This window comes from Sarcophilus harrisii, chromosome 1 (genome assembly GCF_902635505.1).
Source record: "Sarcophilus harrisii chromosome 1, mSarHar1.11, whole genome shotgun sequence".
NCBI classification, from domain to species: domain Eukaryota; kingdom Metazoa; phylum Chordata; class Mammalia; order Dasyuromorphia; family Dasyuridae; genus Sarcophilus; species Sarcophilus harrisii.
Window position 1 is genome coordinate 330689809 of NC_045426.1, and position 27422 is coordinate 330717230.

A 27422-nucleotide genomic window follows, 5' to 3' on the forward strand; every position below is an offset into this window, starting at 1 on the left:
AGCAGACAGTGGCAGTAGCTAAGCAAAGCAGTAATAGTAGAGGGCAATAGAAGCTAAGCAGAAAGCCAGGAGCTGTAAGAAATATTAACAGCAGCTTAGCAAGAAGCAATAGCAGATGGTGGCAGTAGCTTAGCAGAGAAGCAATAGCAGATGATGAGAGTAGCTCAGCACAGAAATGGTAACAAATGAGAGCTTCAGCAGATGGCAGCAGGGCATCAATAGCCACTAGCACATGAGCTTTAGCTCCAACATGTGGCTATGGATTGGCAGGGAAGCAGCGAATGGCCGCTTTGTAAGTAAAATGGAAAGGCAGCTGCAGAGCAGGAGTGGAAGAATTATGTGTCAGAGTCAATTGCTGGGGCATGAAAGGTCTTTTATACATAACACAGCTCTTATAGAATGAATTATCCAGGGAATGTTCCTTCTCCCATTGGCATCAGAGTTTGTGGAAGAATATTCCTTCACATATGGATGGCAAAGAATAATTCTGTGACTTCATTTTCACTCTTGCATTGTTTTTGGTAGTTGATAAAATATGAAAGTTATAACAGGTTAAACATTTTTTTCTTTAAGTAGGAGAGTAGAGTATCATTGAAGTCACATTGGGACTCTCTTCACTGCAATTTTGTGTTTTTCAATTTGAACCGAATTTTAGTCCAGCTAAGCAGAGAAGCAGCAGCAGATGATTGCTGCAAAAGATGGCAGCAGCAACTTAGTGAAAAAGCAATTAGCAGATGGACTCTCGCTCTGTAATTTTTTTTTCAGTTTGAACATAATTTTAGTTTAACATAAGTTTAGTTTAGCATTTCTTGATGTATTTTTGGAAGACTTTTTTCTTTTTTCCCTTTTTTAGATATTAATTTTTCCACATATTTGAAAATTTTTGGTTATTTTAAAACATTACTATAATATTTTTATTTTGTTTTACTTTCAACAATTATAGCTGGATTTTACATCTCAGTGGCACCTACCACTTTCTAACAGTTGAAGGAGAAAACAGTCACAGATATGGATTACATGAAAGTCTTAGTATATATAGATGATTTTGAGAAGAACATGGAGAAAGATGGATGCAAGTACTGGAATGGCAAAAGGAAGCTGTCAATTAACTAACTAATGCTAGTTTTGCACAGCCTCTGTCAAGATTATCTCCATAAGGTGTGAGTACTGATTCAGAGAAGAAAAGTGCTCTTGAATTGAACACACCACAGAAATCTTGAGTTCTGACAACATTTCTAGGACTTTGTGTATATTATTGCAAATTTGTAAAGAACTATATTGCTATTGCTAAGCTAATGAATTTTCACTCATGTATACATGATCAAAGAAAACCAAAAGGAAAAGAGCAAGAGGTCAAATTGGTTTAAAACCATGAAGCCATTTGGAGATCTATAAAAGGACATATAACTATCAAAGACTTGGGTCAACTGCCTCATGAATATGTAAGTATTGCCCATGAAGGTCCAAGCAAACCTTTTGTCCCCCACACAGATGCCAGTCTGAAGTATTTGAAAGCAGTCCTATACCAAGAAAATGATGGTCACGAGGAACAAACTACATTTACCAGTAGAAGACTTAATGACAATGAGACTCACCATACCATAGATAAATTGGAATTCTTGACTTTGAGCTAGGTTGTTGTTGAAAAATTCAAAGACTGTGTGTGGAACTAAATTCCAACTGTGGACTAAGAATAATACATCAACATATTTTGATAAATACCAAGTAAATGCTTCTTGTTATAGATAAGTAGCAGCACTAGCCAACTAAGAATTCAGCATTTACTGATAGCTAAGGAAGACTAATGTGGACAAAGATGCTCTTTTCCAAGGGTCACACTACATCAAAACTACAGTCACATGTAAGGAAAGAGTGTAGGATTATATGTGATTCCCAGATATCTGAGCCATTGTCAAGTTAATGTATAACTAAGATTTCGGGATTTTTTCCCATATTGTGTGTCAGTGGCTTATGCAAACTTTGTTTTATTGAACTTTTTTTGCTTGGATTGTCTTTAGAAGACAGCCAGGGAAAGCAGATGGCTGATGGGTTATAAGAAGGGATACAAGTCAAGAAACATGGAAGTGAGGTTAAAGGACTTTAAGTTCTATTCACTAGACATTGTGTTATTGTTGAAACAGTAGGAGAAGTTGGACCTGTGTAATGAAATCTTATATAGGACTAATACTAATACTGTACATGGTACTAAAAAGCAAATGGTGTCATCCAGTGCTTATCATTCTATGTCTATCACCATAATGGCTTTGGATGCATAGATCAAGAAAGAACTCTGGATTAAGAAACAGATTTTACTGTTTAAGATGAGAGCAGATGATACTAAGAAATGTAAGATGAGTTTATTATATACAAAGAGCTACCCACTTTTGCCTCATATTTGAAGAACATAAATTATTTCAATTGTACTCTATTGAACTTGTTAGAGCACTGAAACTAGAATATAAAATAGAATAGTCAACATATAGTATTTATAGTACATGCATACAATTCCACAGAAAGAATTAGGCTATATATTTTAACCATACTTGCTTATATTTGGGCAGGAGTCACATCCATATACTGATTTATGCTTTGGAGTCTCAGAAGAAGGAGAAAATTCAAACACTCATAATAAACACAGTTATCAGCTGAAAGGAAGAAGGAAGCCTATAAACTAGGAATGACTTTAGTTTGGAAGAGCTGATGGAAACAAATGACAGTATGATGACCAAATTTGTTATCAAAAGTTTTGCTGAGAAACCTTGACATTCAAGAGGCACCCAAGTGTCTACATACCAAATTGTTTTAACACTGGACAACTTAACTATTTACAGAATTGCTCTAGAGAGTGGCTGGGGCCTGATAGAAACAATTAATTACAAATACCACTCATTTGTAGCAGATTTAGTAGGATTCATTGATGAAGAGAATAGATGCTTACCTCAGTGGAATCTTAGTAAGAAAAACTGCTTATCAATTATACAAAATGGTCTGAATTGATCAGAATGAAATGATGCTTCCAGAGGAGATACCATATATTGTAACTCATCAACTTTGCCATACTGAAAACGTGGGGAAAAGATTCAACCCAGAGACAATACCTTTCCTCCCTGGAACTTTATAGAAATTTCTAGAGTCCAGAGATAATCCATAGAGCCTAGAAATGCTGATAGCCAGACTAGACTCTCAAAACGTTCAGGAATAGGAATACAGACCTACAGATCTGTGGCAATGGTGATGATTATCATCAATCAGCTTATGTATAGGACCAGAAAGAACAGGAGAATACAATATAGCTAGGTCTGTGAGCAAACTAACCTTTGATGTTATTTGTAAAACTGGAGAAATGGTTATACATTTAGCCAGACAAGAATATTAATGTTTGCTTAGGCAATGAGTAACTTGTTTTTAACTGCTTATGTTTACTTATACATAACATGTAATCACTGTATATTCTGAATAATGTTTCTTTTTTATTATATTGTTTATCTATGTGTTAATATTATACAAGTAGCATAGCAAGTCTATTAGGCATTATTTTGCTGCTTATTTGCATATATACTAATGCTCATGCATTTTTTATTTTTATACAGGTCTATCTACATTGTTATTTCTAGATTTTTTCCTAATTATGCATATTTGTTTACATACTATGAATATGCATATTCTACAAGGATATGTTCATGTATTATGTCTTGAATACAACTTAGAGATTGAGTCATTGAAACTGCTTTGCACTCTCCTATGCCTAAAGGATATGAAGCTGTTGTACTTAAGGTGATAGTACCATCTGATGATTACCCAGAATCCTGGGATAATTATCCTTGTTATTTTAAATGTTGATATTTATCCTGATGCTTATGACATATATTTGCAGAGATCAAGTATACTTCAAGTGGTTTTCAAAGAGGCTACAAAATGTCTGGCCCTGGGGAAGAATGCAATCTAAATTTGCCATGCTCACAGATTTTTTTTTCTTTTCCCACCAAGTCATGCAACCTACCCAGAATTCCTGAAGTTTTTGTGGTCTTTCTTTTGCTCTTTGCTGGGCTTCAGGGAAGGAAAAGACAATAGAGTAGTCAGAAAGGAGACATACCACACAGAGATAATGGGATTATTTCCTCTAGAACACTTTTCTAGGAATTTATTCTGGATTGTTCAGTTGTAGGGCAGAATGATGATGCTGAGCGAAGGATGAAAGTATAACAGAGAAAGACTCAGAAGATTATAGAGGGAATAGTGAGATGAACACACCTGGTCCCTAATACTTTTGTTTTCCTATTCCCTGCTACTAGTTGCCTTATGTTTAGCACTCCAAAGAATTCCTGTGGTTTTATATCTTCCCTCCTAAGGGAAAGGGGAAAAACATTATCGAGGGGAGAAAAATCAATTTTGTTTCTCATCCATTGAAATTCCAGGAAGCAAGATTTCAGTTGAATTGTCTTCTGATTGCTCATAACATGATGACTATAAATGTGAACTACTTGCATTGGTAATTATGTGCACAGAGAGAAAATAAGAGGGAAGATTACAGCATCCAAGAAAGGATAAACTGTTTCCCTTCAGCACAAGCTGGAAGGTAGGATGGGGAATCAAAGAGAGAATAAGTGTGAATTTTATAATCTTTCAGTGTTCAAATGGTACCCTAGACAAAGAGAGAAAGAGAGAGAGGGAGGGACTCATTTTTGCTGTAAGTCAGAAGGCCCACTTGTTGGAGAAAATAGTGATTTTTAGTTTGATAGAATTTTAGGGATGATTGGCCTTTTTTGGGTATAACTGTTTTGCTCAAAAGGGAGAGAAGGATAACATTGCAGGTAAAATAATACACTCTTTCATAGTGGCTAGACAAATTGACTTGAAAGCATAGAATTTTGCTTAAGCAAACAAATAATTGTCCTTCAAAATAAAATAGGATATTAATGAATAAATGGATAATCTTCATTTTCTATTTATAGCTATTAATTCAAGTTTGGTCTTTATCCTAGAGATGCTTTAAGTACTCTGAGATAGTCTCAAAGTCAGGAATATCTTGATTTGAGTCTTATACGTGATTAATATATACTGGCTGTATGTCCCTGGGCAAATAACTTCTCTCATTAAGAGATCAAAGTTGTAAAGCAATTGCCCATATGGATCAGTAGGGGGAATTTCCTCACTGGTAGTTCCCTCTGTCAATAAAGTCATAAGTCTGAACAAAAACAAAGAAAACCCTCTTTTAACCAGAAGGTTTTGAGAATAGATGTTCTGATTAATTGAATTTTATAGTCAACTCATTTGTTTCAATACTTGTAGAAAATCTCTCCAAGATCCATTAATCTCCTTCCTTGCCTTATGTAAGTAGAATATACTGATTATGACTTAGTCTTTCTTTAATGATCAAAAATTTTGATAGACCTCAAGGGAATAGTACTTAGTTTTAATAGGTTTAATAGTTTTAAATGTAATAGGGAAATGGCTTGAATCAAAGTTAATCTTGGGAAACAATCTTGAAGTTGGTTTGAAGTTACTTATATAAGTTCAGTTTCTTTCATTTTCAATGGTTTCTCTAAACTGAATTGCTAGATGGGAAAAAAGCAAACCCCAAATCCTACTAATTGAGGATTCTAGTTAGTGGGACTTTAATTTATTAAGGTTTTATTAAATATGTGTAGATTTATTGTGTACATTTTTACATTTGTTAGGAGTTAGTTCTTTTAATTTAGTAAGCATTGATTATTTAATGGAATTGAAATGTAGACAGTTATTTCACTAAATTCCAATTTAGGAGGTTATTCAACCATCATTACTTCACATTTTTATGTTGTGAATTTATGTCATTCAACAATTCAAATGCCAGCTAATGTCCAAAGTAGGAAAGCTCATTTAATAAACTCATAAATGGTCTTTTTGTTGGTTTTAAGATAAAGAACTAACTATTGGCTTGTTTAAATAATGACTTTATAGGTTGATTAGAAATGTTGGAATATGAAACTTTGGCTGACATGGGCTTACAGGTATCAAATGAAAACATACTTGTGACATCCTAATTCTATACACAAGTGACCTGTAGTAAAGCAGAAGTTGTCAATGAAACAATTAGCTTATTGCTTCGAAATGTAAGTGGGAGGAAAGTTCAGGAATTTGCTAATTGTTCTTCCCTACTGCAGACAGGTTAGCAATAACATTTATGCAATTCAACATTACAAGTATTAGTCTATCCATAAAAGAAAATAGAAAAATCTTCCTAAAACATTTTGCTTTTTTTTGTAAAGGGTATAGGAGGACAAATATATTATAATTATAGGAGGGCAAATATAGTCTCATGTTATAAACTATAACCTAGAATTTGAACAATAATAGATGTTCTTCTTGGACTCAGTTTAAAGGAATTTAGTTATCATAAAAATTGTAAAGACATTATCGTAGCAAGATCTCAACAATGTCATAAATTCCTAGACTGATGCTCAGTTGACTTGCTCAGTACAGTCACTTCATAAACATGAAGTGACTACTACAATGAAAATGACCAATACCAAGATCTCTCCTTTAAATAGGTATTAGATGATGTCCAATTACAGGAAGTACATAAGGTTATGAATATATCTGTCTGTATTCAAATTTGAAGACAATGCTGTTAAAATAACAGGTTGGGATTCAGCAAGATATAGTTTCAAATGTTTTTCTGATACCTGCCACCTCTATGAACTTTATAATTTAATGTAATTTAAACTCTATGTGGCTTGGGATCTGCAAAGGGTTTATCTCAAAGTCATAGATGCATATCAATAAGTGGAATTCCTAGAAGTGAAGTTCCATGCTTACAAAATCACTTATGAAATAAAGTCAAAGCATTATTGTTATTATTATACTGGCTGTCTAGTACACAAATATATATATTTTCAAAACAATTAATGGAACAAATTTTTGATAGATTCCTTTCACCATCAATTTTCTACTTTCTGATTAAATAGAAGACTATTCATCTAAAGTAAACATCTTTTCTCATATAACAGTGTTTTCATGATATAATTGTGATACTCTTAAATGGATCTTGAAACACTAGTAAGAGCGTTTGCTTCCTACAATGCATATTTAAGTTACTTCAACCTACTAGGCATCCTTAAAATGAGTTCTGATTTTGGCAATAGGGATCATTCAGACAATCAGAAAAGATTAGTACTTTTTGTCAATTTAAAGATGTTTGTAAATGAACATCCTTGTTTCTTATCCTCCAAACTCTAAGCTTATAAAATTACTATTTTTAAACCATAATGTAATTTCATTTTTTTATTGTCTCATTAAGGGCTGAACACAAAACATTTTGCTTTTTGCCACTGAGAAGGGGAACCTGTAAATGAAATAATATCCTATTTTGATTTTAATATTAGTCACACTTTCACCCCAAATATTGTGGTCTCTTAATAAGAAAGGGACAATTAAAATGACAAAAAATTGTATTTGAATATAAAGAAATGTGGAAAATTTGCAGAATAATTTTCAATATGGTATTTTTGTAAAAAAAATTTTTCAATTTGTATTTATGTACTTTTTTTTCCTTTTCAAAGACACATTTTAGGAGAGTGGCCTATTTTCAGAAGTAGCTTTGAACCCACAAAGCTGTAATATCCCTTTTCTTCATTATAAATATCATAATTCAGAAAGTATTTGTTCTTTACTGACTTTGGAAGTCTATTTGTAAAAAAGATCAACCTTGGTCTAATGGTCTTGTGACTTAACAGTGACTTATTGTATATTCTCTGATGATTCTTAAGCAACTTTTGTGGAATCAATAAAATAAAGAGTAGTTCAGGGATCTTGATTTCAAATCTTTCATGAACTAGCTCTGTGGCTATCGGTACTTGCTAAATTTCTCTAGGTCTCAGTTTCCTCATTTGTAAAATGGTGATAAAATCCTTGCTCTATAGATATCTCTCAGGGTTGCAATGAGGAACAAATGAGATTATGTATATGAAAGTTCTTTGATGGGAAAGAAATGCTATATAAATGTAAGGTATTATTATTACCATAAACCTCATCTACTCAGAAGATAAGCTAGATAACTTTCTTCTGACAAGTTTAGTTGCTAAAAATGATTTTTTTTAAAAGGAAACAATTATCTACTAGAAAACACATCACAATGAAGAATTTTCAATTATTCCACAAGATGTTCTTTTGACTTTGCTGCTGCGATTATGGGGTTCCCATCAATAAGTAAAAGGTCAGTGCAACAATGAGAAGCAAGCAGAATGGAGAAGAGAAGGTTTGATAGGCAGCTGATGGCATAAAAATGTCTTCATACTTGTAAATACTGACAACACGCTCTGATGTAGGTGGTGAATCTATGTCATGCCGAGTTATAGATCCTTTAAAAGAAAAGGATTGGAAAAAACAAAGGTTTAAAATAAAATACCTGGACAGCCAAGGAACCTTAAAGTCTTCAGCGCCAAGTAAACGAGCATCAGCAGCTTGGGTAAAACTCACATCCATGACTGCTTAATAAAGAAATGGAGTCATCACAGGAATTACATGAAACATCTCCTGGATACGACTTTAAAAAATGAAAGTCTGGTGTCTCATTATTCTCTAACACTTTTCCTCCATCCAGACATCTTCTATGGGACAACCTCTACTGTCTCTCAGTGATTTAGTCATCAGGATAAACTACTCACTACTTTGTGTGGCTGGATTTTAAGTTCAACCAGTTTTAGTAATTTAAATGCTTCATCATTTAAATTTGGCATCATACATGGATCTTTAGAACACAAAAAGTTGGACAGCCAGACCTTAAAGGTTAAAAAAAAGGTAAAAATAAAATTAGATAATTTTACTGATTCTGCTAAAGTGCATGGGAGTGACTTATTTTCTGTTTTCATCTTAGTGTTTTGTACTGTTTACACTCCCATCATTATATTCTTCAGGTAATTCCCAAAGTGAAGTTGAGTTTTGGACCTATAAATGTATAAATGTATAAAAGAATACTAAGAGAATCGTTTTTAGAAAAAAAAGTTTCTACGTGGCTTTTCTCCTTATACTTGGCATAGAATTTACCCAAGTGATAATAATTTATCACTTTTAAGAGGAATATTAACAACTTTCTCCCAAAGGCAATTTTAAAAGATAGAAACTCTCAACCATAGACTCTATGGCAGTCTCTCCTTCTCATATAAATTTGCTCTCAATTTTGGTAGGCTATAAATAGGAGACCTCACTGTACTAGAATTGGATATTGAGGGTTCCATGTGCTGGATTATTCTTTGCCATACTTCCTTTCTTATGGATGCCCTAGGGTTGATGAACCAGAAACGCTAACATACCTGGGGAAGCATTTGCCTAAGACCATAGAAATTGTGGACAGGAAGAAAATCTTTAGGAAACAATATATTTTTGAGGGATTTGGGGGAAGAGGATAGGAAGGAAATAAGAGACGTTGGATGAGTTATATGTTTAACAAGTTGCTGCCCACCTTTTCTCTGTGACCAAATGGGGAAAGAAGGTGAGAAAATTATGGCCAACACTATCTTGTGAATCTTTTTATAGAATAATGAATTGAGATGCAGCCCATTCTAGTACATGGCTCAGAGACATAGTTTATTAAGATTTTTAAAGTTTTTTTTGCCATAGATATATGGATACCTTATGACAACAGCCTTTTAGTTGGTCTGCTATCTCCAGTTTCTACCTGTCCTAGGACACCCTACTTACAAGTGTTCCTTATGCCTATAATGCCTTTATTTATCATGGTTCATGGAAGCTGGTCCTGGTTGATTCCTGCAAAGCATATCCATAGTCTCTGTAATAGATGCTCATGTGGTAGGCAAGAGATGCATGAAGGTTGACTCAAACAGTGCAATATAACACAGATAAATGTCAAGTTCTGAATTAAAGTTTGGAAAATCAGTTGCCCAAGTATAAGATGGAGGAAATGTTGCTAGACTGAAGTTCACATGAAAAAAATGGGGATTTAGTTATTTTAGTTACATTTAGTTATATTTAGTATTTTAGTTAACTACAAACTTGTTAGAATCATTGAGATCTGGGTATTAGGATGCCCAGATGTGGAATATTAAAATGGTGGGGAAGCCGAATTTACTAGCAATCATCAATAGACAAGGGTCTGGCTAAGTAAAGAGAGGAGAACTGAAGTGTCAGAGTCAAGGTAATAACCACAATCAACTGTCAAAATTCTGAGTCCATAGTATGGTGCCAAGAAGAGGTGATGAGCTTGGACAAATAAAACAAAAGGGGGAATTGGGAAACAAAAGTGGCTTTGATCCCCATGAAAAAAGACAGGATCTTTCAGAATAGATCACAGTCAAGATCACCTGGTCAAATGGTTCACAAACTACTTTTATCAAGGTATGTAGCCCTTCCCCACTCCTTGTCTTAAAGGAACAATGGCTCTGAGAAGCTGGATCAGGGTCCATGTTTTATATTTCTTTAGTAACCTCTCTTCCTGAACACAATGTAGGAGCTTGGTAATGACTTGAGTATTTTTTTTTTTTTTTTGAAATAACCACTTATGGTGTTGAATTTCGTTAATAACTATCTACTTACCTTGAATTGCTGGTCCCCAAGCAAATAAGTAATACCAGCTCAAATGAAGATCCACTATTGTTTCATCTCTGGGAACATTCACGGGGCGCTTAAATCGGCAGGTCACACGATTATTTTCAAAGATTCCTTCTTCATCTCTGGCAGGGTTTCTCTGGATCTCTTTGGCCCACTGGCCAACATTGTAAAAATGTTGTATACGGACTCGGCCATTATCATCATGAACACAGGCCATGACATCATCACCACCCTAAAACCAAAATAGTTTAAGAAGATAAAAAGTCAAAGATGTACCTTTTGAAAGATCTTTCCCAAAGAAATTTCAACTAGGAACATAACTGCCCATTCACCCCTAATCCTGGGTAAGAAGAAAATATAGAATTGAGACAACCCTTTTGTCATATTTTTTCCTCTTGATTTTTGGTTCAAGGTTGGTAATGTTAATTATCCCTTAAAATGCCATAGACAAACAACTCAATAAGAGCTGAAGGGATGTTTATAATTTATGTGATCATTATATTAGAGGATCATAATTAGAGTTGGAAGAGACCTCATAGACTGGCTAATCAAAGCACTCATTTTATGGACAAGAAAACTGACTAAAGAGATGAAGTGATTTGCCTGAGGAAATTTAGTAAGTAGATGAGCTAGAACTTAAAACCATTCATGGCTCTGTGTTGAAATCCTTTTCTTTTATACAAAAGCTATCTAAAAATTTCAAGTAACCAGAAAGAACTAAAAAAATGTACTAGCACTTGAATAATTGAATGAAAAAATATTTATTGAGCTTACCATGTACCAAATAAGGAAAGATCAAATGAGAAAATGTATATAAAATAAATGCTTTACAAATATTATAGTATGATATAAATGAGTTACTGTAATTATTGATAAAATGAAGCTCCTTAGTCATCTCTCTCTCTCTCTCTCTTTCTCTGTCCCTTTCTTTCTCTTTGTCTCTTTGTCTCTGTCTCATACACAGAGCCCTTTTTAATATCAATGTGCTAAACTATGAGGACGTAAAGAAGAAGCAAAAAACTGACTCTTCTCAAAATGTCTCACTCCTTAAGTCAGCAATTGAAGACTCTCAGCTCCCAGCTTTGCTTTATTGGGATAAACACAACATAAAAAGAGGCAATAAGAGCAATAAGGTGTCAAGGTTTAAGATGTGATCTTATCAACCAAGGGCTATTGAAAAATCTGCTCAGGTGACAAGGTATTGCCCTGCTAAGAAAATTCTAAAAAAAAAAAGCTCAATTTGAAGGGGTGGGGAACCTCAACAAATGAACAGCAAAAAAAAAAAAAAAAAAAAAAATTATGCAACAAGTGACAAACTGCACATTTAATAGTGGGAGATAAAGTCTGGGCCACACAGTCGTAATTTCAAGTTACAAAGCTATCAATAATATACTGCATCAAGTTTCTAGCTCTGGTTTCCAACTTACCATTTTCTTGTCTGAGGAAAATCCAACTGCCACCCAGCCATCAGTGTCAGCACTTAACTCAAATTCTACATCAGCTCCTATCATGCGGTAACTAAGGAAATAATCACAAGTTTCTGCAGTACATCCTGGTTTCCCATACCTAGAAGACATAGAAAAATAGGTTTTATTTCTTCTAAAATCTTGAAAATAAACATTCCCTTTTACCGTCCCATCTGTGGTTGGGGCATTTACTGGCTTTAGTATTTTAAAAATCTATACTTTGTCTTTGTGTACTCTTTCACCAATGCAGATTGTAATATTTATGTAATTTCATGGCTAGGCAAAATTTCAAAATTTTATTTTATTGTTGCCTTTCATTTCACATCACATTAATTTCCAAACAAATACCTCCCCACTCTTCTACCTAGTGAGAACCATCCCTTAAAATAAAGATTAAAAAAGAGGGGGGGAAAGCAGTTTAAGGTAGTTAACAGTACACTTATTATTTCTTATGGTATATACAGTGTCCTACACCAAAAATTCCCAATTTCTCATTGAAGGGAAGGAGACATATTTTTTTTTAAATTTTCCCCAGAGGTAAAATGTGGATTTTCGAGTAAGTGGGATAGGGATAAAATGCTTTTATTTTTATTTTATTTTTAATAATAATTATTAATAATGATAAAAATATTTATTTTTTATTTTAGAAAATAGAATGAGCCTAAAAACTCCAAATTCTTGAGCTTTGGGTCCTAGAGAGGCCTTGGAAATAGAATCAGAGTAGAATCTTTTGAACTAGTTCAAAAGAGTAGAAATAAGATGAACTAGTCATAAGTCTTTCCACCTGGATCGAGGGCTTGGGACAAAAAAAGACTGGATTAAAAAGAAAATGCTTAAAAGGAACTGTTTAATATCTTGAATTTGTGCCAAGCTAACTGAGTAAATTGAGACTGTGATTCAATTCTATTAGACTCAAACGATTTTTGATTATCTACAAATTCACACACCATTTTGATGGAACTTTGGTTCTCTGTGCAGTCAGTTAGAGCATCCAAGTGGAAATGTCTCCCTCTTGTGGTAAGCAAAAAAAAATACATCAATAACACCACCAGCAGCTAGCATTTATACAGGGCTTTAAAATTTCCAAAACACTTTACAAATATTATCTCATTTTATCCTCATAACAAGGAAAAGTGAAATTGGGTTTGTTTTGCTTGGTCTAATAAAATCCCTTTGATTTCTTCTTCATTGTTTACAACTTTAGTTGTTTCTTTCTATCTAGAAATAACTAGGTGATATAGTGGATAGAGAATTAGGTTCAGAATGAATCAGGAAGAATTGAATTTAAATCTGGCCTCAGACACTTTTCTTCGAGGATTACAGGCTGTAAAGTAGCCTGTTTGCTACCTCTGACCTACAGCATCAAATCTGAACTGTTTCTCTTTAAGATCTTCCATGATTTGTCTCTTCCTTTGCAATCCAGCTCATTTCTTCCTACTCTACCTTCTGCTCTGCTCAGGATAATCTCTTCATCATCCCTTGAACATATTCTCATTCTTGTGTCTATACCTGTGGTCAGTTTGTTACTGGCTTAGCCTGCCCTTCCTCTCCTTCCTCTATTGAAATTCTCCCAAAGCTCACATTAAATCTCTCCTCCATGGAGAAGCTATCTCTTTCTTTGGTATCTGGGATATATTTTCCTGATACTTCTCATTACTCTCCTATTGCTCCTTTTCTGACTTCTCTTCCTCCTCTCCCTCACTAAGTTCCTTAATTCATTTAACTTATATTTATTGAATTTTCATAATACACATAATACACACACAACAAGTATGTTGTGTGAGTATTTCCACTTATTCCATTTATCTGTTCTTTGGAGTATCTTCAGCTGCTTAATAGAAATCTCTGCTTAAATGTCTGTCTTCAAATTCAACATGCTCAAAGCCAAGCTTAATTCCTTGTATACTTATTGCCTATTCCATACAAATTGTAATTTAATTTTACATACTGTTATTATATTCTATATTATTAACTAATTTGCTCATTGTATTAGTCTTTCTCTCCCCACTTAGCTTGCAAGTTTCTTGAAACCAGGAATAATGTTTTCTAAAATAGCCATAGATCATTGGTATTCATTTATAAAATCTACATGCAATTGAAACAAAATTTTCAAAAATATATTTTACAACCTTAAATTTTTTTTTGTATTACAAACCTAAAGCACCCCTTAGTCTTTCCACAGTCATCCACTTTGATTTTGGCAAATGGGTCCACAGGAGGAGCAGTAGGGAAAGGATAACCTGGACAATCAAAATAAATGTTCATTAGAATATCATAAGAATAACAAGTAATGATCTTTTAAAAAAGCATATATTTAAAAATATAATTTTTACACATCATCACACAAACATCTAGAAATGTTCAGACCTTCTGAGACTATCTTTAATTTGTCTAATTCTCCCTATAAAAGGAAGGAGAGAGGAAAGGAAGACCCATAAATAAGTTCGCTTGGTTTTATATATAAATAGACTTGCCTGTACACATGGACTCTGTACTAGTATATATGCCTTGCCATGTGATATTTATATCCCAAAGAGGGCATAGATAGGGGAAAGAGCCAATGGATATTGCAGAAGGAAATTTGTACGAAGGCTTCCCTTAGGGAAGACACAGTCCTTATTCTTGTTAAAGAGGTATAGGAGATTCTGCTTGCTAGGGGTATATGGCTGGTCATGGTTCCATATAATATACTTTGCCCTTCTGAAGGAAAGCATTCAATAGAACGGTAATGGTTAATTTCTCTGATATTCCTAGGAAACTTAGCAGTTTTGTGTCTAGTCTCAATTTCAGAGATCCTGCTATACAATTATCCAGTGACTTCAAAAAAGCTTTTAAAAGCAGTATAGGGAAAGTGCCAAATCAGTAATCTTTCTAAATACCCTTTCCTTTGGGCCAGATATTACAGGGAATCTTATATATTTTGGATATATATATGGCCCAAAAGCTGTATATAGTCACTCAAGTATGTGGAATTCCCAAGTAGTAAAAATAGGTTAATGCCTTTAAAGAGGTTTGATTTTGGACCAGAATTAACCAAAGAAAAGTCCAATCTTGTTGAGATTTTGAAAAGACAAAGTAGACTAAAGCTATCTCAAGAATTTAAATTATTTTTGGCTCTTAGGGATGTGAAAGAAAATCTCTTTACTCTGCTTATTTGGCATAAGTCTGTCATAAATTAACTGATTCAATTTCAGCATAAGATTTTTTTTTTAACATTTTGGATAATTTGATTTGTAAATCCAAAAGTTTAAGCTTTTTGGATTTAAGGGCTTTCCCCCATCTCTTTACGCATATGAAAATGGCTTTCTTAAAGGGCTCTTTATTTTCTATTACATAATTTTATCAAGTCTTTTTGTAGACTTTTGAATTGGGAGGAATCTTCTTAATCTTATGTGGTACTTCTATAAGACCATGAACTCCTTGAGGATGGGTGCTGTGTTATTTTTTTTTTATTTTGAGCTTTTAGCATAGTGTCTGGTTCATAAAATGCACATAATAGATGGTTATTGATTGATTGGTCATATCACAGATCCCTTACCTTTCTCTCTACTTTTCATTGCAAATATGTGCCATTTATTTTTATCATTGTCGTAATAGCATAGCTGCCATTATCTCCTGCCTTTTAAGTCCTCTTTCAAGTTGCCTACATCATTTTAACATTTGATTCATTTTTCCCTCTTCATCCACCCTTAATGACTTAAATTTACATACTTATGAATCTTCAAATAGTTGAACATAATTAGTCAGAATAATGATCTTTCTGCTAAACTAATCTTAACCTAGTAGTGGTCATGTTATATTTTTGTGCTCAGAAAATTTCAGGAGCTCCATATTGTCTTGCAAAATAAAGTTCAAACTTCTCAACATGATATTTAAGGATATTTAAGACATCCTACAAATTGGTATCACCTTGCCTCTGACCTTCAGCAAACCTAGACTACTCTGTACCCTCCAAATATTACCTATACTTTTCCACCTCTCTGCCTTTTGCCCACTGTCCCCAGGTTTAAAAAGACCGTTTTCTTCCTCTTTGCCTTTTAGATTCCTATCCCTCTCTTAAACTGTCTCTGTCTCAGCCCTGTCAAGGACTGTCTCTTCTAAAAAACCTTTTCTATTCCTTCTTTCTTCTTCCCTGTCTCCCGCCCCCCACCCCCAACCATGGGACAATTATAACCTTCTTTCTCAGGACTTTATGTAACACTTTGTTTTGTAACTCAATTATCTACTTGTCAAGTTTTATTGTATATTATAGCTAGGACTGTCATCCACCGGGGCCTTGATGTTCTATTTTCTCATCCTTTCTTTTTGCGTTAATAGAATTTTAGTATCTAGTTCCTTTCCTCTCCCTGCCTCCTTTATTCTCTAATCATCTTAGAGTCAAGTTTTAAAAAACCCACATAATATCATTTTTTAGATCCTGTTCACAGAAAGATAGGAAGAAAAATTGAGCTGTTTTTTACATTATATATGTAGTCAGGTTGAATTTTCATTTTTATAGTGTTGTAATATGATATAAAGAATTCAGCTACTAAGCAATTTTTATACGCAGCGTTTTCACTTACAACATATTGTTCCATCCTTCATTTAAAATAACTCATTCACAAAACTGTGATTCAGTGATGGTCTTTTCCTTCATTTCTAGGATATTGAAATACCACAACTTTATTGCTAACAAGATTCTGTATATTATCTGCATTATTTTTCTGACTTGTTCCACTCTGAGATTTCACTGGGATATGGATGTTAATCCATTCCTGAAGGCTATGAAAGCAGAACGCCAGCCTTGGCAAGGTCTTTCATGCTGGAAAAAAGCTTTGAGTACAGTCCCAGTGACAGACTGTGTCTTCTGTTTGAGGACCAGCATAGATAAGTATATAAAGACTCAGGCTGTCCACATGGTGATGAATTCTTTGTCCAAGGCAATTCGTGAAACAAAGGAAAATACAAAATAGCTCTGTCTTGGACCCTTCTGATTCTGCAGTTCTTTAGTGGTATGGCCAGAAAAAGGATAGGGGATGCTAAGAATCATAATTTTTAGGCCATTTAGAAATATTACAGTATATTCTATTGTAACAAAATACTGAATATTGGTAATTTAAATATGAGATTTTTATTTTAAAAATGCTACATCAACATACCACTGAAGAAACTTAACCACATCTATTATTATTATAAAAAGTCCAAAAAATTTAAGGAAATTGTAGCTAAATGACTATGACTCACAAGTTCTCCTGGGAGAACTTGAAGAAGCAAATAAATGAACTAGAGGTATTGAATCCAAATGCATCAAGAAACATCACTTCCTGGGACACTTAGTCATCTGTCCTTGAAGTACTCATGATGGAAATGCACAAAAAGATGACAATGAAAATAACTGAAGATAACTTTAGTTTATGTACCGATATTTATTACTAAAATGAGGAGAGAAAAATTCTGTAAAAAACTCAGCGAGTCTCCAAATAAAATCAATGTATATGTTAATACTTGGAAACTTCAATGCAAAAATGGACATGAGAAGCAGATAAAAAATATGTTGGAAAAAATGGCTCAGGATAAATATGAAAAATGTCAAAAGCTTTAATGAGAAGATCCATATGTCAGGAAAATTTTCTGATAGTAGATGTTCAAAGGGTATTGAACATGGTACATTTCCTGCCTCCAATGAAATGTCTGTATCTTTAACAGACAAAAAAATTATATATTAATATGGGAGTCATTTATAAGTCATCCATCTGTATATACAATCAGACCATTAAATTGTTAGAGCAAAGATCAAAATTAGTATTTGACAGGAAAGGTGAAGATTAGAAGTTATGGCATGTAATTAATATTTTTATGTTTAAATGTTTAAATATGATTTCTTCAATCAAATTATTGGTGCTGAAAAATGGGAAAGAGATAAAAAAGAAAAAGTCAATGACATGAGCTATTATTATTTCTTATGAAATTAAATGATGTAAAACAAATTTCATAATGAAAAGGCTAAAAGAGCCTTATTTAATAAGTACTTGTTTTCCTTATCAAGTAAAGAAATGTGGTAACCAAAGGCAAAACTGATTTAAAATATAGTGCCATTCACTAAACTTTAAGGAATAATTAGTGAAAGATTATGTCGGACTCCCCAGACAAAACAGCTAGAAGTATTGGAAGGAAAATAAAAATATTGGTGTGAGGCTCAATTAATCCAGATCATCCAAAGAGTATTTAAAGATGAAACTGGATGAACAACAAAAAAACTGAAAAAAGGAAAATGTCTGTCAAATTTCCTATAATAAATTTCCTGCATTAATGAAAATGGAACAAATCATACCATAGTTAAATCTAAAACCCCAATCTCTTATGTACTAGCTGAAGAAGCAGCAATGTCACTAAAGAAAATTGAAATGGAAAGAGTGGTTTGGTGCAGACCTAATATACAAAGGATATCTGTGATGGAAGCAGCAAAATTTTCAGGGCACTGAGGAGAAATCTCAAGACATTTGAAAAAGGGAAAGACATAATGATTGAAAAAAATATGGACAGTATTACTACCTAGGACAATCGAGAAGATAATAACTACTGATCCATATACCTATGTTCCATCACTAAAACTTTTTTCATGAAAATGATCTACATGTATCCATGGTATCTGAGATGTAAACATGAAATGGGAGTAGGCAGGCTTTTGCAAATTATATACTGTAGCAGAACACATGACACACTTGACAGGAAGGTGCAGCAAATACAAAGTTCCATTGTATTTATTGTTTGTTGACAATCATTTAATTATTTTAAAGGCTCTTCACCAACAAGATGTCTCCTATGCATATGTTAAGTGCACACATGATACTTTAATAGATGTAACCACAACATAACTTTAAAATAATGCTCTGATTATTAATATGAAGTGTAGAACAAAATAGGGAGTCATATGCTCACCAAAAATGTTTGCCATTTTCATGGACTATGTCCAGGAAAGAGTCCAAGTGGAAGAGGGATTCCTTAGAGATGGTGAAGTCCTCCAGATGTTCCTGTTTGAGGATGATATTGTGCTGATTGTATCACATCCTGGAACGCTACAAAGTTTCCTAAATAATATTGACAATCACTCAAAATAAGTTTGGTCTAATAACCCATATAGGAAAAATCAAGTGGATGAAGAATGCCTAATTTTCAGTCTATGATACACAATTAGATGGATAATCCATTTAGATGGTTCATCAATATGTATATCATGGACAGATATGACAGATGGACAATGATCTGGGACCAGAATTTAATAGCATAAAGAGAATAAACTAGATTTCTTTGGTAAATTTCTCAACATGTTCAATGACCAAAAGCTTTTTCCTAAAACAAGAACCTCTTTTTTATTTAACTATTTTTATGGTGATGCTAGACGTTAATGAATCAGGGAATATTACAATATCCAGAGAGCCAAAATTGGAGGTGATCTGGAGGGCAAAGGAGAGATATATAGTGGGTGTAAACAGGTTATGTCATATTATGACTAACAACATGAATGCAAGAAGTGGTATAAGGGATACCATCTATGAGATGTATCCTTGTAAGATGGGAGGTCCCAGCATATTGCACAGACCTTTCATGGAGAATTTATGGGAGAACATGAATGAGTCATACAGGATGGTAAAATGTAGATGGATAGCAATCTGCATCATTGGAGTGGATACCCACATTGCTAAGATGACAAATCCACTGAAGTACTAAAATATTTCTTTGGGAAATACCTATACTAATGAAACAATAACTGTTTTCTAAGTCTGTTCTCTATGTTCCTAATTAGAGTCACCTTTGGTGAAGTAGGCAGAAAAGGAAAATTTTGTGTTCATATATGTGTAAATATATACATATACACATATACATATATTACATATAATGATTACAACATAAATAAATTAAAAAACACTAAACAATTGAAGCTACATGCTATGAAATTATTATGACCATGCTTGACTGAAGAAAAAAAATGTGAGAAAGCATTTCCCTTTGCTTCTTAACAAAGGTGGGATCATAGGTGTGGAATGCTGCATACAATGCCAGACTTTTTTGATATGTTGGTTATTAGTTTTGCTAAACCTTTTTCCTCCTCTTTTCTCCCCTTCTTTATTATAAGGTCAAGTTCTATGAGAGATGGGGAGTGATCTAAATAGAGATGATGTAAAAACAAAAATACATATGAGCTCTTTTTTTTATATATATAAAGAATCATTTCTGGAGAGAAAGAAAAATGTTGTCCTGTCTTTTTTGATCATGTGTATCCATATTCTCTTTCCAGAGTATTCCATGGCTTTACATTAACACAAAATCTTTTAAGGGGGGGTAAGTATCACTTGATCACATTATCTTCAGTTTTTATTACCATTATTATTTTCAGTTCTATAAAAAGTTGACAAAAAGAAAATGTAAAGTGGGATTCTACTCTTCAGAGTATGAGTGAATTTGGAAAATGGAAGAAGGGCTTCAAACCCCCCAAAAAGAAAAATGATTGAATGTGATAAAGGGAAATCTTATCAGGTGGTTAGAGGGTGGGAAAATGCTACAGAGAGAAGAAAATGAAAGATTACTGAGTCCTTGTAGCTAAGTGATGGACATTATGCTCTTCCCGAGGAGCTGGATTATTTGAAGAAAGAGATGCTGTGTTTCCCATAGATGAAGGAGTAAAAGGCAAGAGAAAAACAGACAAGTAATAGGGATTAGTGACTCTTTGCTGAAAGGGTCTTCAGGCAAAAAAAAGAACTCTTTTGTATTTTTTAATCCCCACATAGAGATTATGATAGATTCTTAAAATTTGTAAAATTAAGTTACCATTTAATTTAGTTAAAATTAAATGACTATTTTTTTTCACTTCAGGTGATTCATATGGGCAAAAATAATCATGCTAGAAGGAATCCAGAGGATGTTGCTGAGTATTATGAAGTTTTGGGCAAGAAACTTGAGACCTTAGGGTATAGGTGCTATTTTAGTTATTGCTGCATAACAAAAGAAAGAAAGAAAAAATTTGGGCTAAGCAGATGTGCTTTAAAAATGTTATTTCTTGATCTTTGGATTTCTGAAAATGTTATTTCTGAATCATTACTTAAAATATAAGACTGTTAGATTCTTGGCCAAAAATGGAGTGTACCTAACAAGGAATGGTTAAAAAAGATATTTGGAGTATAACCAATCAAATCCAAAGCAGTTTACAAAGAAAAGGAAAAAGGAAGAAAATTGCCTTTGCTTTTCTACCAAACTAGATACTATAGAGAGTAGTTACAACATAGAAAGAAGAATTACAGGACAGACACCCAGATATTAAAATCTAAGAAAGGAGCCAGCAATAAAATCCACAATTTCAGATGTTTTTACACAAATGCAAAAAATATAGGTAATAAATGAGGTAATCTAGAGAACTAACTGCAAGGAAGTAAATTTCTTTTCAATAAATAGTTCAATGATAACTTGAAAATTCTCTAGAATTGACTGTAAGGGACCTATTCTTGGTTACCATTTCTAAGAATTATTTGAATAAAGGTAGAGATAGCATGCTCATCAAATTTGCAGATGACACAAATAAGAGAGATAAACTCATAAAGTCAGGATTCAGAATTATTTCTATAGATTAGAGCATGAACTGGATCTAATAAATAACTCATGAAATTTAATAAAATTAATGTAAAGTCATACATTTTGATTCCAAAAGTCAACTTCACAAATATAAGGTGGTAGAGACATGATTAAAAAGTGGTCCATATGAAAAAGATCTGAGTGTTTTAGTGGACTACAAGCTCCATACATATTAATAATGTGAGATGGTAGTTTTTTTAAGCTAATATAATTTTAGATTGCATTGAGAGACTCAGTGTCTAGATCTAGAGAGGTGATAATTGCTGTGGTATTCTATACTGATCAGATTGTAATTGGAGTACAGTGTCTAGTACAAATTACTATATTTAAAGCACATATGTAAATGGGAGACTATCCAGAGAAAGACATCCATTATGTCTTCTAACATTCTTGCTATAAGAAGGCTGATTGAAAGAACTGAAGATGCTTAATCTAAAGAAGAGAAGACTTAAGAATAATAACAAGAATTAATATGGTTATCTCCAAATATCTGAAAGGCTGTCTTCTGGAAGAGAGATTTAGATTATTCTTTTTGGTTTAGGGACAGTAGTAGGAGCAATGAGTTGAAGTAAATTTAGACTTGCTGCAAGGAAAAACTTGCTCACAATAATGAGAATTATTCACAAGTGTAATGGGATGCCTTGAGAGGTAGTGGGTTTCCATTCACTGGATGTCTTCTAGGAAAGATTTTTGAACAACTTGTAAGTTATATTGTAGAGTGGATTCTTGTTCAGTTATGAATAGATGCCCTATGAGAAACATTTTTCAACTGAGAGATTCTGTGATTTGGAATCGGAGATTCTACATTTCTATTTTATAGGTCCTTTCATAGAAATAATACAATCAAAGATTGTAAGGGACTTAGATTGTATCTAGTTCAACCCCATCATTTTATAAATAGGGTAATTGAGACCAATAAAAAAAAAAATCAATCAATTTCCCCTAGGTCCCACAGACATTAAGGATCAGAGGCAGAATTTGAACTCGGGGGCTGTGATTGCAAATTCATTGCTATTTTTTATTATACCATGATGCCTCCATCTCTTTGGTCCCTAGTTTCCTCATCTCTAAAATGAGAGGGTTGGTCAGCTGGGGAATGGTTGAATAAATTATGTTATATCAATGCAATGCAATACTATTATGCTATAAGAAATGATGAAAGAGAGGGGTTCAGAAAAGCCTGTGAAGACTTGTATAAACTGATGCAAACTGAAGTGAGAAGAAACAGGAGAAATATTTCAGAAATGAACAGTTATGAAAGATGTAAGAACTCTGATTAATGCAATTACAGTCATGATTCCAAAGGACTAATGATAAAGAATACAACTTTCCTTTGGATAGAGATATGATGAATTAATATGTAGAATGAAACACATCTTTGGATACGGTCAATGTGGGAATTTGTTTTGCTTGATTATGTACATTTATTAAAAGTGTTTGTTTGAGGGAGATATAGAAAAGAGAAAAATAAATGCATGATAATTTAAAAAAATAAAATTTGATTATAATTTTTAAAGTGGAAAAATCTGTATAAAAATAAATAAAATGAAAGGGTTATTTTGCATGCCTACTATGGTTATCTTCTAGCTCTAAATCTATATCCTACTTCACTGACTATAATTACATTTACCTTTTAATTGCTAGCAATTAAAAACACTTTTTGAAAGCAGTTTTAGTTAGAGTAAGCAAATTTTGGCCCATCTTTTTATTTCTAATTAGAATGAATGTTTTAAAAATTGAGTTTCCTGAGTACAATATATTTGTGTTTTTAAAAAAATTCTCAAATCTTTTTTGTTTAGTTGTGGAATTAAATTCATTTACATTTAGTGGAATGTTATATTTCTCTGCTGATTGTTTCTTCTGTTTTCTCTTAGAACAGAATAATAAAGCAATCTTAAATAGCAATTAATTTATTCTTGTGAATGTTATATCTTTAACATCTCTTATGCCTGTCTCTTTTCCACCCAGACCACAACGAGGCTAGTTCAAGCTCTCACCAACTCTAACCTGGACTATTGTTACAGCTTCCTAACTAGTCTTGGCATTCAGTCTCCTCCTTCTTCAATCCATCATGCACATTGCTGCCAAAGGTTGCACTATATATCACTTCCCCTTTTCAGGAAGTTCCAGTGTTTTCCTTTTGCCTCTAGGATCAAATACAAATTTCTGTTTTGGGCACTTAAATTTCTTCACAATCTGGCCCCACCCTATCTCTCTAAGTAAATTATATAATATTCTCTTTCAAATATTCTATATTCCAGGCAAAAAAGTCTCTTTTTCTATTCCTTACAAATGACACTTCACCTTCATACTTTTGCATACGCGATTTGTCAAAACTAGAAGGTCCTCTCTTCTTACTATGAATCCTCAGAATCCTTATTTTTCATCAAAGCTCAGTTCAAGTTTCAACCTCCAGCAGAGGTATTTCCTAAGACCCACCAGACGTTTGTGTCTCCTTCTGAAATGAAATTTCACTTCTTTGTATGTATTTTGTGTATACATGTATACACATTTGTTACACCAATGGAATATAAACTCTTCAGGGTAAGGATTGTTTCATTTTAGTCTTTGTATCCTTAGTGTCTATCATAGCTCCTGGCACAAAGTCCTCTCAGCTCTGATTCTAATTTTCTAAACTTTGCCATCACATTTCACTTCACTTCACTTCACTTCACTGGCACCTTCTTCAGCAGATCTAAGTGTTCTTCATTCCGGAACATTTCCTCATCACTATAACCCTGGGACATCTCTCTGCCATGCTGAACCTTTTCTCCTGCTGATTAGTCTTCATCCTATGCCATGCAGATACCTTCCTCCCTCATTTCCACTTCCCTGCCTTTTCATCTCCTTTTTGTGTGTTGTTGTCTTTCCTCATTAAAAGGTAAGCTCATTGAAGGCAATAATTGTGTTTCTTTGTGCTTGTATTTGTATCCCCATTGCTTAATATAGTCCCTGACATATACAGCTAAATCCTGATTGGTATAAATAGAAAATCACCAGAAGCTGTCATATGTATTTTAATTTGTATTATTAGAAGTTATAATTATGTAAAATATGATAAAAGATACCAATTGAAATATGCAGTGCAAATTTGAAATCAGAATAATGCAGCCATTTCAGGGGATTCATTATTCACACTAATTAGGACCTAGCTGTAGTTCACATTTAATAAATGCTTGCCTTCTTGCTTTGTTGCCTTGGAAACTGGTTAATCTGTTTGGCATTTAAAGTCCTTTAAAATCTGCTTTCAACCTGTATTTCCAGGATGATTATACACCACTGTCTTTCAATATTTTACATTTTAGTCCAACTAGCCTTCTTGCTATCCCCCAAAAATGATATTCTAGAGATCCATGCTTTTGCATAAGCTATTCCCAATGTTTGGAATTTTCCCTTATCACCTGTACTTCTTGTCCTTGAACAAAACATGAGAAAAATAAATTGCCAACAAATAAATTGAGCCTAGAATAATCCGAGAGCCTGCTAACTGGTATTCCTGACTCCAGTCTCCATCTTCTTCCAATTCAGTCCACATACTGCTACGGATTGTTCTTTTCTTAAATACTACTTTGTACATGTCAGTCCCCTAAACAAGAACCTAAAATGGCTTCCAACTGCTTACCACACTGAATCAATCTCCGCCCTTCTGCATTTTCAAGGCCTTATTCACATCCAAATGATTTCCCATCATTCTCTAACATGAACCAATCATTCCAGTCAGGTGCCCCACCTTATTCTGTACCCCCCCCCCCCATCCCATGACAGATCACTTCATACTTGCTTTCAGTGTTTGCTCATGCTATTCTACCTCCCTGAAATGAATTTTCACTCCTCTTTGTTCATAAATTGCCTAAAATCCTTATGTCTCACCTCAATTCTACTTTCCTGATCCAGTCTACACTGAGGTTTTTGTTCTTTTTGTTGTATTATACAATTATCAGTCTGAGCAAATCATTTATTTATTTATTTTTCAATAAAAACTATAAATTATAGAAAAATTGTCAAACTGCATTAATAAACAGAATTTCTTTATTGGAAGTTCCTTATGAAATCACAGTCTGGCCTCCCCCCAAAATGGTACGTATATAATTTTTCCCTGTTCACAGACTGCTTTATGGTTATGTCTCAGTCCCTAATTAGAACAATGCCATGCATTTCTTTGGTATGCTAAAGAACTGAACAATGTATCAAATTAATAGAATATAATTATTTATTGATTAATTTCAGAAATGGATCTGTTTCTGATAATTGTTGTAGTCATACATGTCTTTTATTGTTATCAATAATCTACATTTTAACCTCAAATTTTCTTCTTTCTCCATTTTATACAAAATGAACAATTTTTAAGATCTCAGGGAAATATTAAATGTTCTTTATAAAGGTAGATATGCCTTTTTCACAATAAGGAGGGCAGGCAGGGTCTCACTACATGAGACAAGCAAGCTTCTCCTATAGACTAGGCTAGTGAAAAAAGCCACACAAAGGAAATCTCAACTAGATGCATAGAGGCTGGGCTGGTAGCTCTGAATGATGGCAGGACACACCAAAGGTGGGTAAAAATGCTGGATAAAATTCGTGGGAAAGGGATTGAGCTGGGGTTGGAAGCATGGGAAGGATGATATGATATGATTTCTAAGGGAGAAAACAATGACAACACGATATTAAGAAGGTACTGTAATGAGGGGATGTTTTAAATAGCTTAACGAAGGTATAGGATTTTTATTTTCCCCAAAGCTCCCGACAGCAAGGGATATGAAAATGCAGCTTGGATGAGGTTTGGGGGGAGCACTGGCAATGAACCTGGCCTCAGTTCCCGCATCGCCCCCGAGGCGGGGGGGCTGCGGAAAGGGGGTGGGGCTCAGTCAGTGAAGCTAGAGCTAGCTCCTCAACCTTTGTCGCTAGCCCAGCCAACAACCAATCCATGACAATCCTGCAGAGGATTCTAGGCTCGACATCCTCCATCTCTTTCTCCTCCGCCTCCGCATCTCAGGATGCAAGGGGACAGGCAGAGGAGAGAGAGGGAGAGAGAGAGAGAGACAGGCTCCAAGCGCGTCCCCAGTACCACCAATTTACTCCTCATCTGCCCCTCCCTCCTCCCCTGGTAGCGCATCTTTTTCCTCTGCGCCCCAACCCCCAGGCAGAGATCCTGGGGGGGGGATTAGCTCGTCCCTTATCCTATTATTCCCTTTTCTGCCCCTTTTCCGCTCCCCAGGTCATTGTCCTTGGTGATCTGCGAGTGGTCTCCCCACCCCCATCGTTTTTTCCCAGCCCCCAGCCCCTTCTCCCAGTTCCCCAGCCCTTGCTCCCAGCCTCCCCCCCCCCCGGTTTCCAGCTCCCCCCTTCTTATCCCTCATCCTCCCCCATCCTCCCCCAACCCCCTCACCATGGACCCCCCCCCCAGCCTCACCCTCTTCGGACAGGTAGCGAAGGTCATAGAACTCGCTGGCGAAGGTGCCGTAGGACGAGTCGTGCGGCTGGCGCTGCACCTCGTCGCCCCCCGAGCTTGAGGTGTCCCCTCTCCGGCCGCTATCGTCGGCTGGGCTGGCCGAAGAGGCTATGGGCCCTGCCAGCAGCAGCAGCCAGGCGCTGCAGCCCAGGCAGTGCAGAAGGGGCAGCAGGGGCAGTTGGAGCATGGCAGCGAGGAAAAAGAGCCCGCCGAGGAGCTGGTACCGCCGGGTGGCTGCACCGGCTCCGGGGCTCTGTCTGTCTGTCTCTCTCTCTCCCTCTCGCTCTCTCTCTAGGCAACGCTGACGCAGGCTCAGCCGCAGCCCCAGCCGCAGCCTCAGCCGCAGCCCCCTCGCCTTTTCT

The 27422-nt window shown here is 34.8% G+C and overlaps 1 protein-coding gene across 1 annotated transcript; it reads right to left on the minus strand.

Moving 5' to 3' along the window:
- Positions 1-647: 647 nt before the first annotated feature.
- Positions 648-27422, minus strand: FRRS1L (ferric chelate reductase 1 like). The gene is made up of 5 exons (XM_031945556.1): positions 27022-27422; positions 14167-14251; positions 11973-12111; positions 10531-10777; positions 648-8339 (listed from the first exon to the last, which is right to left on the minus strand). Exons 1-5 carry the CDS (start codon positions 27245-27247, stop codon positions 8167-8169), a joined length of 870 nt encoding a protein of 289 aa, XP_031801416.1. The 5' UTR covers positions 27248-27422; the 3' UTR covers positions 648-8166.

Bases quoted from the DNA above. Each gene is read 5' to 3' on its own strand.
- FRRS1L (XM_031945556.1), bottom strand. From the start codon at position 27,247: ATGCTCCAACTGCCCCTGCTGCCCCTTCTGCACTGCCTGGGCTGCAGC. The intron at 14,252-27,021 runs GTGAGGCTGGGG...TTGATTGTCCAG, and splicing joins TCGCTACCTGTCCGAAGAGG to GTTATCCTTTCCCTACTGCT. The intron at 8,340-10,530 runs GTAAGTAGATAG...TTTCTTTTAAAG, and splicing joins TTGGGGACCAGCAATTCAAG to GATCTATAACTCGGCATGAC.